The sequence below is a fragment of the Myxine glutinosa genome, chromosome 2, assembly GCF_964187855.1.
Source record: "Myxine glutinosa chromosome 2, kmMyxGlut1.1, whole genome shotgun sequence".
Lineage (NCBI taxonomy): Eukaryota > Metazoa > Chordata > Myxini > Myxiniformes > Myxinidae > Myxine > Myxine glutinosa.
This window is the reverse complement of record NC_136262.1, coordinates 175,820,353-175,834,421: the sequence shown is the minus strand read 5'-3', so window position 1 is coordinate 175,834,421 and position 14,069 is coordinate 175,820,353. Positions and strand designations below refer to the sequence as shown.

The 14,069-nt window shown below is 41.8% G+C and overlaps 1 protein-coding gene across 2 annotated transcripts in view; it reads right to left on the bottom strand.

Moving 5' to 3' along the window:
* Positions 1 to 14,069, bottom strand: part of MAP2K5 (mitogen-activated protein kinase kinase 5) — a 395,167-nt gene that overhangs the window by 184,792 nt on the left and 196,306 nt on the right. For both annotated transcript variants that reach the window (XM_078771935.1, XM_078771937.1), the window contains exons 9-10: positions 2,361 to 2,400; positions 1,014 to 1,082 (exon numbers count right to left, since the gene is read on the bottom strand). In XM_078771935.1, coding sequence (XP_078628061.1) covers positions 1,014 to 1,082; positions 2,361 to 2,400 — 109 coding nt within the window. The remainder of the gene's footprint in view (positions 1 to 1,013; positions 1,083 to 2,360; positions 2,401 to 14,069) is intronic.

The window sequence follows — 14,069 nt, the reverse complement described above, 5'->3', positions numbered from 1 at the left end:
TTCCAAAGCCCACGGGCCTCGCGCTCGACCAAAGGCACCTTTCAGACACCAAAGGAGCTCTTTCCAAATCAATTCTTTACTCAATTTTACATTCTAATCATATTATTTGTGGCAGGACAATAAAACCATGATTTAATGCCACACAGAAAGAAACACGATAATAATATTAAACAGGTGATTGTCTGAGTCCGTTCTCACCCAGAACCCTTAGGCTTCATTATTTCTCGGGGGGGGGGGGGGGGAAACAAAACAATCTTGAGTTGGTGTTTTTAAATTACTCATTTTATACGACTTCAAAAAATAGTGCACTTTTCATGAGGCCATTAGAAAGCTGATTTGCTGTAATTTACATGAAAAAATTAACCTTCCATCCTGAACATCGTTCCAATTAATTAGAGTTGTTGAAACATAAACTCCATCGAAGAACATGCAATAATCTACAGATGTCATAGCAATGCCCGCTTAGTAAAAGGGGCTGGAAGGATGGCCTAGAGGTACGCACACTAACCTCCAGGCTGTCTTGTCTGGGTTTGAATGTCCACCCAGCTGTAAACTGCCATCCTGGTGTCTCGCAGACATGACGAGGGATCCTTGTGTGTGCCGTTCCTTGGAGGGTAGTTAAACGGGCGTCCCATCTGTCTACGTTAGTAGTCGGTGGACGTTAAGAATCCCACTATGTCCTTCAAGAAGAGTAGTCGAGTTATCGCCGGCACCCTGGGCGAATTCCGAATACCTTTTCTAGCCTACAGGGGGCACCACGTCAGCGGCACCACCGTGTCCCTGCGAGACCTAACCCGCAGCTATGGGCTGCATACAAACGATGATGATGATGCACAAATTACAAATTCCTGCCACGTCCGGTCGACATGGCGACCCGTCCGGGATTGTAACCACTAGCCAAGAACCTGCTTCAGGAGATAACTGCGCCCTGTTTAATAATACTACTTCCATTTCTACTACTACTACTGTTATCAAAAGATTCTCCATCCACACATACAAAATAGCCATCTCACCTTATACAATATCTCCAGTTCGGACATGATTTGCTTTTGGACCTCCTGAGTGATGTCCAACAAAATGACCTGCAGACAAGCCACCAAGACAACTTTCATTGGTTTCTCTCGAACACATAAAGCACTCACAGGATTGCATTATGTTCCAGTTGGTGTACAGAGGTCTCCCTTAAATTATTGCCGCATTTTATTCGCAACGTTCTGCGTTCTCAAAGCCATGATAAACGACTCGTACACTTCGAGTCAAACTGTAGTTTTTCATTGCTCCGTTTTGTTCTAAAAGAAACATTTCAAGATACTCTGCTGCAAGTTCAAGGTGTTTGCCTCCTCTATCGCTCTAATCAAATTCACGCTGACACTGCCCGTCACCATCAGTTTGATGAATACCAGGGAAACGCGGCAAGAAAGGCAGCTCTCACCTTTCCCCAAGGCCAACAATCTACATTGCCATTTCTGCTACAGCAGTGACATTGGCTATGTTTTGGTGACACTGGCAATCCACTGTGCCTCTCATCAATGTCTGCAGGCACTTGCACTCTGCACCCACATCCGTCATGCAAGTGAATCTGCCACACTAGTTACCCTCTTCCATTGGTCTTAACCCAAGTCATCACTGCATGAATCAGTAGCAAAAACAAACAAACAAACAAAAAGTATTCATTGCACAGAGATCAATCACGGATAATCAGTTCCACTTGTAGGGCACAAAGGAAGCATCAATACACGAGCTCTCCACATCACTACAGATCTGAGATGTAGTTTTTTGCCAAGATAGCGCAGTCAGCACCATTTTTCAATATGCCCTTTAACTCAGACTATATCCCCGGAGCAAAGAGCCCACTCCACAAGGCAAAACTAAGAGTTTTTCCAAAAAAAATCAGAACTAGATTTGGACATCAGTTGCTTTTAATTAATTTTCCATCTCCCCCCTCCCCCCTCCACCAACTCTAATCACACACCCATTTTCAATATATACCATAAAGATGCAACAGCACTAGTGCCCTTAGATGGACACCAAATTTTGGGTGTCCCATCTTATAGCACTGGGTGGTGGTGGACGCTAAAGATACCACCGTGTCTTCCACGAAGAGTTGGCGGGCTATCGCCGGCACCCTGAACAAAGTACTAACTATTTCCACCTTCAGTCAATCGGCAGGCCTGGCCAGCTGGTTCGTGAAAGACCTAGGCCAAAACCATTCCCCGGCCAGGCCTACCCCACATTAATGTGGGAGTATTTGGCGCCATTAATAAAGTAGTAGAGGCAGAAAAATTAGTTCTATCTGATTTGTCAGATCAGTATTATATATTTTCCCAGCTGAGTGAATGGCAGAATAATATAGTACATACCTTGATTGCCAAAGTATTTCCAGTTGGGCAGTGATGTGCCCTGAAAAAATAAATCAAACAATAAAATTATTATTGTTGCATTGTGTACACATGTTAAAAAACAATTTACATATGTTTAACAAGGTCCATTATTTCTGAATTTTTTTTAGGATATGGCAAGTGGTCGACTTGCACTCTGATGTACAATACGCGACTTTCCAAATGACATTTGGATGCTAAACAAGGTCTTTTGTGCATACGCTGTGTGTGGGTTTACAGTGATTCGGTTAGACTCGCCGGGCACTTTTAACCTCCCGTTGCCAGTGCAAAATTTGCAATTCAAATAGTCTTTTAAAAATCATTTTCAACATTTAGACGAAAGAGTGGCAATTTCAAAATGGTTAACCATAATTGTTCTGTTCTGGTTATGTCAATTATGTCATAACCATAACATAATTGTTCTGGTTAACCAATATACAAATATGGAAACCGGATCCATGGGACACATGGCCTGTACAAAAAGTATTATTAAGCCCATTACATTTCACCCACATTTGCATACTGAGAAATAAATGTACAAATACATATATAACACTGTACAAATATAACAAATATAAATATAAATATACAATAATACAAATACAGCCGGTGGGGGGGGGGGGGGGGGGGGGCGAGGGGGGCTCCAGTACCTTCGATGCACATTTCAATATTTCATCTGTACCATGTGCTTTACTGTATGTACACATCACTCACATATACATACAAACATATACATATGTATAAGATGAGGGTTAAGTTTTTAGTTAAACACACATACACTCAACGTGTGTGTGTTTGTGTGTGTGTGTGTGTGTGTGTGTGTGTGTGTGTGTGTGTGTGTGTGTGTGTGTGTGTGTTTCATGCTACTGCCCCAATTTTACAACAATAAGGAAAGAGACTTAGTCTGAGATAAAGTTATTTCTAGCTGTACAGGTACTTGAAACCAATTCTTGGTTTGCCATGTTTTTCTTTCACCTTCAGCATTCTTCACTTTTGTAGTGATCCTTTTTCTCATGTGAGTGTTTTTGGTGCCGACTGTGAGTTGCTGTTAAATAAGGGCAGCACTTGCCTGATTGAGATGAGATGAAACTGAAAAACGGTTGTACAACCAGCAGTTACGCATGTGTTGAGAGTGAAAGTGGAATGATTTGAGGGCTCGGAGCTGAAGGCGCATGAGATGGTGATTGCCTCATTCCTTGGACATTCAGAGTCAAATATCTCAAACGTTTCTCTTTGTTATTGCTGTTGGTTGGATGCCTTTAAATTTGCATCACATTTCCTTTTCCATTCCCTTGAGATTGCAGGTTTTTTATCTGATGGACAAACATGTTGTATGTAGAAAACTGAGTAAATAGTTGCAATTGCAACAGCATTTTGAGCATTGGTATGGTGTTGTCTTCTACCCACATAATATAACAAACTGTTCCCTTATGGTGTTTGCAAAATAAAGGCAAAAGTCCTTTTGTTAAATTTAAATTCTTCAAAAAATTCTCCTTTTCATGCTCTCGTCTTGCCCTTTGTCAGTGGAGAACGAGCGAGGCAGTGTGCAACGGATGTGGCATGAGACAAGTCATGCTCCATCTCATTTATTTAAAAAAGATATGGGGCAGTATTAAGTTATTATTATTAATTATTACTTTATTATTATTATTGTTCTTAATTATTACTTGGTTGTGTCCATCTATATATAATTAGCAGAACCTCAAAATGTGTATGCATGTTTCATTACAACTCCTGGTTGGACAGCTGGTCTGACTCCACCCACAATGGAAATTTGACTCCACCGCAGAAAAAAAAATCATATGTCCGCCATTTTGCTGCTCCGTTAGGCCCAAGACTTATTCAGAATTGTTATATTCACAATTGTGATGCCTTTTTTACAAGTTGAGATTGTGTGATGTGTGAAAGTGTGAAAAAGACCAAAGCGACTGTTAAAAGCATGATCAAATGTCGATAGGTTGCAGCCCATCGGCGTACCGCGTTATGTGGAGCACACAGTTTGTGTAGGCCCCGGGCTTCAATCCTCCTGGCCTATAGGATCATTCCTTCATGGCCCAGTATAATTGGAATCTATCCAAACTATAATAAACATTATGTATTATATATGCACATCAGTAATCGCCATGGTTTGGCTTCATTACATAACCAGAGTTGTTTTTTCCAAGGCATTGAGCAATCAAGCCAGCGTTCTGTGCCTATACACAGACTTTCCTTCACAAAACATACTTTTCAGGATCTTGTAAGTTATTGCCCCGAGAGAAGCCCATCATAAAAATACGTCACAATATAATATCGTTATACAATACGATTTTTTTTGTTTTTTTTTAAGCGAACGAGGCTGTGCTTATACACCGTTCGCATCCTTTTTTTTTCAGATGCAATCGAAGCTGTGCTTATACACCGTATCTCTGTGCATTTCACATTAATGCCTGAAGCACATCGTATAAATCCTGCCTCACGTTTTGACCCGTTCAGGTTTAGAATGCTGACTCGACCAGTTCTGTTTCACATTATCTTATTCAAATAATTAATCGGACGTAATCCCCAACTTTGTGTGTATTGTAATCCTCTGTGTTGTGTTCAGTTTTCTGCACCCGTCATTTTGAAGGGCTTTTCTCTGAGTTTTCTATATTTGAAGAAAGGATCACAAATATCTTGACCTAGTGTCAATAATGTTATATTTATATATCTTGTATATTAAAAACGTAATGAAGCTGCATTCGTAAGAAGTCTTCAAACCCATTGGCTGGACCGCTAGCTCGACTCCACCCACAATGGTAAGGAGGAAAATCCTGAGTCCACCATGTTGGTTTTCTGAAGTCAAGGACGTCTTCGGAAGTGTCATCTATCTATAATTCCAGTAATCTCTGTGTGTTTGTTTGTACGTTTGTCTGTGACCGCTGTTTCTCGACAACCACGGGTCCGATATACTTTAAACTTGCCAGGTATATTGCTGGGGACCCGAGGATGTGCCTTTTCAAGGTTTCATATTAATCGGACAATTACTTACCGAGCTATGTCCAAAAAACGATTCAACCAATCAGAGAGCAGCGAGCTATCGCGTGTGCCGAACGTGGCGAACACACTCTGCCTCGGATGGCACATTTGAGAGCGTATTCATTTATTTCACGTTTGCAAACTATGTTGGCGCTATGTTGGCGTTAAACTATGTTTTAAAACTAATAAAAACCATTTCATGTAAATAGAGGGGGGGGGGGGGGGGATTGTCACTGTACTCGCAAGCCGTTCGCCGTTCGCTTTGGCGTTGCGAATGAACCAAAACATTTCATGAACCAAACCATTTCATGTAAAGCGTTCGCCGTTCGCTTTGGCGTTGTGAATGGACCAAAACATTTCATGAACCAAACCATTTCATGTAAATAGAGGGGGGGATATAATTTTAGATATAGATATAGTACGGGCATGCCCTAGTATTCACAATTTAAATTATTCAAGCGATATAACCACGATGTATTACATATGCACATACACAGTAGGCGTGTTTTTGCTTCATGTACGTAAGCTGGGTTATTACCCTGCGCTTGCGAAGCGAAAGACAGGGTTTAGCATTCGGGTACGTACATACGTACGTGCGTGTCTGCATTTTAAAAACTCATTTTCTCGGCAACCGTTGGTCCGATTGACGTGAAATTTTCACCATAGGAGGGCCTCCTCCTGTAGATTATTTTAGTGAATATTATGACGTCACAGGTCACGTGGTACGGGCGCTATCTTCGAAAAACCAAAAAACATTGCACCTCTATATCTCAAAAACCGCTGCACATAAATAATTGAGACAGGTCTCATTGCAAAGAACTCTCCATGCGGAATAACATATGTGAATGATGATGTTGTGGCGGACACGAAAGCTCACTGGCGTGAGGGCATCATTCCACGCACCAAGTGGGCGGCGGCCATGCCCGAGGGGTAGGCGTGGCCGCGGGATATACACCGGGCGTGCAGCCCGGAGCGCTCCAGTGCGGATGAGTGAGCAATGAATAAAGAGCTCGATGATAACCAAAGCGTTGTGGCCTACCTTTGTTCAACGTATGTGCTCCCGCACCACATTGGTGACCCCGACGTGATTTGGGCGCTTCGGCCGTGATTTCGCCAGAGGGCGCTTCGGCCGGGTCATCCGGTTGCCCCGCAAACTGGCCCTCCAGGTGCGCGGGAATTCTGGGGGGGCGCGTGTGGCGGACACGAAAGCTCACTGGCGTGAGGGCATCATTCCACGCACCAAGTGGGCGGCGGCCATGCCCGAGGGGTAGGCGTGGCCGCAGGATATACACCGGGCGCGCAGCCCGAAGTGCTCCAGTGCAGATGAGTGAGCAATGAATAAAGAGCTCGATGATAACCAAAGCATTGTGGCCTACCTTTGTTCAACGTGTGTGCTCCCGCACCACAATGTCATAGGTGCTGCCGTTATGACGTCATAATTTGACAAGTAAAAAACTATATCCGATCAGGATGAAATTTCTTGAGCATCCTCTCGGTATAAATTGATGCAGAAATAAAATTATAATGACATCGTAGGTCACGTAGTTCGGACGCCATATTGTTTTTAGTGAAAAGCCTGAAAAACCACGAAAATCCAATTTCCTCCAAAAAGGCAAAAGATTGAGGCCAAACTTTGCAGGCAGAATCGCATACCCATGACGAACAAAAAGATCAGCGAGCATGATGTCGTGCGTCACATGGTTTCGGAGTTATGACGTTTTTAAGCAAAAACTTTTAAAACCTAGCTCCTCCCTCATTTTTGATCCTATCGAGGGGAAACTTCACAGATGTGTTCAGCATATCAGTCTACTAAAATGACCTTTTGGAATTTGCGATAGGTGACGTGGTTTGGCAGATATAAATAATTAAACGAAAATATATAAAAATTTATAACTATTGAACCGCTTCATTGATCGACGTGAAACTTTATATTATAGTCGAGGTAATGAAGTGTAACAAGTGCGCAAAATTTCAAAGATGATTGGATGTACGGTCTGGAAGCTAGAAGTTGTTATTGCGTGAAGAAGAGGTCTTCTAGAGTGGGCATGGAATTAATTATCACACAGCACATGACAAACAGTCAAAGTATGGAGCGACCTCACAGGGTCATTTTGACCTCAAATAAAATTCTGATTTCAGATTTGTCAATCGCTGAGGTATATTAACACACGACCAAAACAGATTTGGCGAAATTCCGACGATTTTTGACGAAAATATAACATTTGTGTCTGCATTTCAGTAAAGTAAAGTGTGTCCCGTGTCAGCATTTTAAAAATTGAAGCGTGGCTCATTGTAAAGAACTCCATATGGGGAATACGTGTTGTTAACAATGACATCATTGGTGCCATCATTATGATGTCATAATTAGTGTCAGGGACAACGCTGTCTGATCAGTTTGAAATGTATTGAGCGTGATCTATGCATCAATTATATGAGAGAATATAAATTTATGTCATCGCTCACGTGGTCTGGCAGCCATATTGGATCAAAGAAAAAAAAATGTTCAAAAACAGAAGAGTTGGCTCACAACAAGTTGACTGCGCAGGGTAAGTATTCGATGAATACCATCTAGTTTGTATTTAGCGATTGGTTGTCACTTTACCCCACCCAAATAAAGGGACGAGCGATTTTTATAGAAAATAAAGGTTTTTGAACATAACATCAACGAACAAGGACTGCAGGCAAAAATTGCACGATAACACAAAACCGAAATAATCCCAGCCATTACAACACAATTAATTGACGGGTCCTTCCAATTTGCCATTCAACAAAACCAAAAACGATGTATATGGAGAAGTGCTTTGCCAAAGAAATGTTATGGTTTTTTTGCAAGCAATGATGCAATGGCAATCTGAAGTATGATATATATATATATATATATATAGTTATGGTTTTTAGAACCTTCAATAGTAAATTTTAGTAAATGTATCCCTTATAAATATCCCCCTGTAGATATCCCCATCAATTGGCTGGTTAAAGATCGCACCCTAGTTAGTCAATGAACCACACGTAGCGAACCATAGGACCTCTCCGTAGTTATCTCATTATTATGTGTCTCAGTTAAGGACCTGTTCCCAGTAGTTTAATCTGCGTTGCATTAATCAAATAAGATAGGCCCTTTCAATTTCCCCAATCATCTCCGCTCTTCAAAGTCCCTTTCAAAAGCGGCGCGAGTGGTTTTCTATCCCGCAGGCCGCCATAAGCCCCTGTGTATCTTCTTCTTCTTCGTCCTGTATATTACTTTCGTTTCTGTTCCTTTGGTTTTTTTGTACATAATTAATAAATGTCTGTTATTTCTTACCTTTGGTTTCTTCTTTCTCGTCCGATCGCTTTCGTGATTTCTTTTGATTGAGTACATGTGGCACGATTCGGCATTCGGCATATATATTATATATATATATATAGATATATATATATAGATATATATATATAGATATATATATAGATATATATATATATATCTATATATATAGATATATATATCTATATATATAGATATATATATATAGATATATATATACATATATACGAGTGGGGTATGTTTACATACATATAACACAATTATATAAATGAACAGCATTATAAATAACCAATCGATATATGTGGGAAATATATTGTGCAACTATATTGGTCGGGGGTTGTGCAGATATCTCAGATGGCAGAGCAATGATACGGTTCAGCAAAAAAGATTCCACTTTGATATTATGGGGTATTATGTGTAGGTCAGTGACAAAAATATCTCAATATGTATATGTCGAAGAAGGCACTATATGTATATATATTGAAGATGATCAAGTTCTCCAACTTGAACGAATGCCGTGACAATTCCTTCACGATGACGTCATGACTGCAGCCCCAGATGTCTTGAAGGGCTAAGATACAACAACAACAACAACCTCACCAACAACAACAACAAAATAAGATGCCAAGAACAAATGTCCTCACCAATAACAATTTTCGGTGCATCATTAACCAGTATAAAGCTGATAGGCTTCAAAGTCACAAAGTTGATGGAACAGCTATGTGTTTCCCTGGAAAGCCCCATAAAGGATGAAACTGGTCGGAGGCTTCACTTTTCATCTGCTTGGTGATAGCATTTGATATTGACATCTTTGTAGTGCATGAGGCCCTTCTGGGGCTGCAGCTCTGACGTCGACAAAATGCTCTCTGAATTCTCACTGTGTTAATTTAATAATCTGAACTGCATTGATTAAAACACAATACTTCCCCCAAGGATTGCTCAATAAATAAATCGACTTTGGCACTTGGTCAGGGCACGTACGAAGCCAAAAGGTGGGAAGATGTTTCTTCATGTAAATGGTTTATTATAATAATAAAAATAATACAGGGGTGGGGATGGGGGTTGGGAAGACGCTGCAACGATCAGCAAGACGCTGATAAATAAACCGAAGACAGGCAATGAAAAGAAAACGAGTAGGGAGCACACATACTTGTATCCAAGAAAATAACTACAGAACCAACTCCAGTTATCGCGCCAAATTAGCGGACTCAAACAACAAAGGATAACACAGGCGAGGACTTCAGGCAGGTGCTATCTGGTCTCTGCTGCAGGATTATGGTCTCGAGCAGGCTGGTGGTGCAGGATGAAGGCGAGAGGATGGTGATGAGGTGCGATGGTGGGGAGATGTGATGGAGTAGTTTTAATTTTCCCCTTTAGACCACCCATGACTGGTTTTCATTGGCCACTCCACAGGATGGGGGGGGAGGGGAGGGGGAAAGGGGGTGAAGGGAGGCGGTGTTCTGACATGACATCCGCCCTACCCCCATCCGGGACCTCCCGGCAGCAAAAAAGTCGTTTATCCTGCGGTCCTTGGCAAGCCCTCAGCAGAACTGCCTTACCTGCTCATTAGGGTGGTCCAAAAATTTGAAAATTGGATTTTCATTTCTCCACAAGCCTGCCCCTATTTCTATTGAAGAAAGTAGTTTGTGGTGAAAATTTGAGCTTGATTGGTCAATATTTAGAGGTTGCTCAAAATGTTGACAAATCTTAATGAATAATAAGACACAGAATTTTTAACATCAATTCATAGATAATTATCTATTTTCAAGTACTCAAATTATTTATTATTGTTGGTTTGCACTTGTCTTCAATGGCATGACCAAGAGATTGTGCAAAAGCACTGGCCACAAACATAGCACGCCGATCTGAGAGATTTACTCTGTCCAGAGGTGCCACTATTGCTGGAGTGATCACCTTGATGGGAGCCTTTTTCGCCTGTTTGGCAGAAGATGGACTTTGGAGTTTGAATTCATTGTCCCCTGAATCGGAGCTTTCAATCTCAGACTCATCATCATCAACCACAGCCGATGTTGATGGAACAGATTGCATTGCTGTTAAGAGTCTCAGCAGCATGTTTCTTCTTTCTTTTATCTTCATTCTCAAGCCTGATACGCTTTCTGTTCTCCTTCACTGCCAGAGTGTTGTCCACAGATCCCATACGTGAACTTGAGGGATCCTCACGCTGCATGATAAGGAATGCTTTGTCTTCTTCATTCGTCATTTTCCCAAGCGCATCATTTGGTGAGATATCGAAGAGGGATTGAAGATCATCTTTGAACATCTGCTCCTTCACTCTATAGTTTTCGAATGTCTTGGTTATATTTTTCTTTACCAGTTTGTAGGCATCATACAACTTCAAAAGTTGGCGCTCACAGGAATCTACTCTCTGCACTGGAATTCGTGCTTTCTCCCAGTATGCACACACAGCTGGTACACTAAGTTTGGCACTTTCACGAACTGTATGGTGTTCTTGTGTGTGAAGGTACACCATTTTCTGCAATGTGTGTCCTTTGGTTGGTAGTCCCCCACATATTAGTTCCTTTTCAGACTTGCCCATCAACCAAACTGTGGAAGAGCTGCGAATTTCTGCCATCTGAAAAAAACAGGATAAATTTAAAATGTTATTTTTTGAGCAACCTCTAAATAAGTTCCAGTTGACCTCATATTTGGTTCATATGATCTTTATAAACATAGGAACAAGGGCAGCCTTGTGGAGCATGGATTTCTAATAGTATTAAATATTACATATATCTGTGGACCACCCTACTGCTCATGATGCTTTCCAAGCATCCATTACATCCTTTAAAGCGCATTTGTAAACACTGTTCTGGTGCCTTTCTGTGGCCCCAAGTCCCTCACCTGACATGTTACATACAACTTACCTCTGAAAGATCCCTAATACAGGCGTAAATCGAAGCTACTTGAGCACACCGTCTAAGCTATATTGTTAACACATGAAATCTCTGGATCTGCCCCCCCCCCCCCCCACCCCCTTTCTGTGTGTTTGTGTGTGTGTCTGTGTGTGCTTATGTGTGTGTATGTGTGTGTTTATGTGTGTGTATGTGTGTGTGTGTGCATGTATGTGCATGTATGTATGTGTATGTGTGTGTGTGTGTTTGTGTGTGTATGTGTGTGTGTGTGTTTATGTGTGTGTATGTGTGTGTGTGTGCGTGTATGTGCATGTATGTATGTGTATGTGTGTGTATGTACAGTCACGTGAAAAAGTAAGTACACCCCATGTAAAGTTTTGACTTTTTCAACATATTTCAACATACAGCTATTTGATCTTCATTTCAACAATATTGATAGATAAAGGTGATATAATATAACAAATATCATGAGACATTTACATTTTGTAGTCCATTGTATAATTTAAATAAACATAAATGCAAATTTCGAATGTGGAAAAACTAAGTACACCCTTGGCTCTAATAGCTCGTATTGCCCCCTTTGGCAGAAACAACCTCAAGTAGGCGTTTCTTATAATTGTCTACCTGTCTCTGACATCGACTGGGAGAAATGTCTGCCCTCTCCTCCATGCAGAATTCTTTCAGCTGTGCGATGTTTGAGGGATTTCTTGCATGCACAGCTCGTTTCAAATCCCCCCACAACATCTCGATGGGATTTAGATCCGGACTTTGACTTGGCCATTCCAGAACCCTCCATTTCTTTCTTTTCAGCCATTTATTGGTGGATTTACTGGTATGTTTAGGGTCATTGTCATGTTGCAAGGTCCACCTTCGGTTGAGGTTCAACTTTCCGACAGATGGCCTCACATTATCCTCAAGCACCCTCTGGTACAATGAAGAATTCATAGTGGATTCTATGATGGTGAGCTGCCCAGGCCCTGATGCAGCAAAGCTGCTCCAAACCATAATATTTCCACCACCATGCATTACAGTTGGTGTCAGGTTCTTGTGGTCAAATGCTGTCTTTGGTTTTTGACAAACATGTCTTCTGGTACTGTGGCCAAATAGCTCTACCTTTGACTCATCTGTCCAGTGCACATTGTTCCAGAAGTGCTGGTTTTTACCTCGGTGTTCATTGGCAAACTTTAGTCTTGCCCTGATGTTCTTTCTGGACAGCAAAGGTTTCCTCCTGGCACACCTCCCATGTAGATGAAATTTGTGCAGCCTCTTTGTAATGGTCGACTCGTGCACTTTGACATCAACAGTGGCAAAAGCTACCTGAAGGTCCCGTGATGACATTCTCGGGTTCTTAGAGACTTCTTTCAGCATCTTGCGGTCTGCTCTCGGGCTGAACTTGCTGGGGCGGCCTGGCCTGAACAAGTTGGCAGTTGTTTGGAATCTTCTCCACTTGTAGATGATCTTCCAGACAGTCGAATGATTGATTTCAAATTGTTTGGAGATCTTTTTAAATCCCTTCCCAGACTCGTAGGCATCTATAACCTTCTTTCTGAAGGCCTCAGAGAGCTCTTTTGATCTAGGCATGGTGATGCCGCACACTTCAGCAACAAAGAGCAAACCAAACTAAATGTCTGAGGTTTAAATAAAACAGGTTCCTCCAAGATCCTCTCTGACGATGTTCTAATCATTTGCACCTGAGCTGGTGCACCTGATTCTAATTTTAGGTATTTGAAGTAGTGATAAATGTTGTTGTTGTTGTTGAGTTGTTGAATGTTGTTGTTGTTGTTGTTGTTGTTGTTGTTGAGTTGGATCTTGGAGACGGCGTGAAGCTGGAAGGTGTGAAAACATTTTGCTACCTCGGAGACATGCTGAATGGAGAAGGTGGATCAGACTCGGCAACGGTTGCTCGAGTGAGATGTGCATGGAAGAAGTTTCGGGAACTGAGTGGCGTGCTGATGAGGAGGAGAGTGTCGCTGAAGCTGAAGGGAAAGGTGTATGCTGCATGTGTGAGAAGTGTTATGATTTATGGGAGCAAGACATGGGTAATGAACGTAGAGCAGCAACGAAGGCTGGAAAGGGTGGAAATGCGAATGGTTCGATGGATGTGCGGAGTATCGTTGAGAGAGAGGAAGACAAATGATGAATTGCGAAAGATGATGGGAATATTGCCTGTGATTGATGCTGTGAAGAGGAACAGGTTGAGATGGTTTGGTCATGTATTGAGGAAGGATGAAAGTGACTGGTTGAGAAGAGTGATGGAAGTTAATGTAGAAGGAAGTAGAGGACGGGGAAGACCGAGAAAGACTTGGCTAAAGATGGTGGAAGAAGAAATGCGGGCAAGGGGGTTAACAAGGAGAGATGCAGAAAATAGGGCAAAATGGAGAAGATTGTCATGGGGACCGCAAGGCTAACCCCCGCTCTCGCAGGGAACATGGCCTTAAAATGCATGTTGTTGTTGTTGTTGTTGTTGTTGAAGTAGTGATAAATGTCGGGGTGTACTTACTTTTTCCACATGCGAAATTTGCA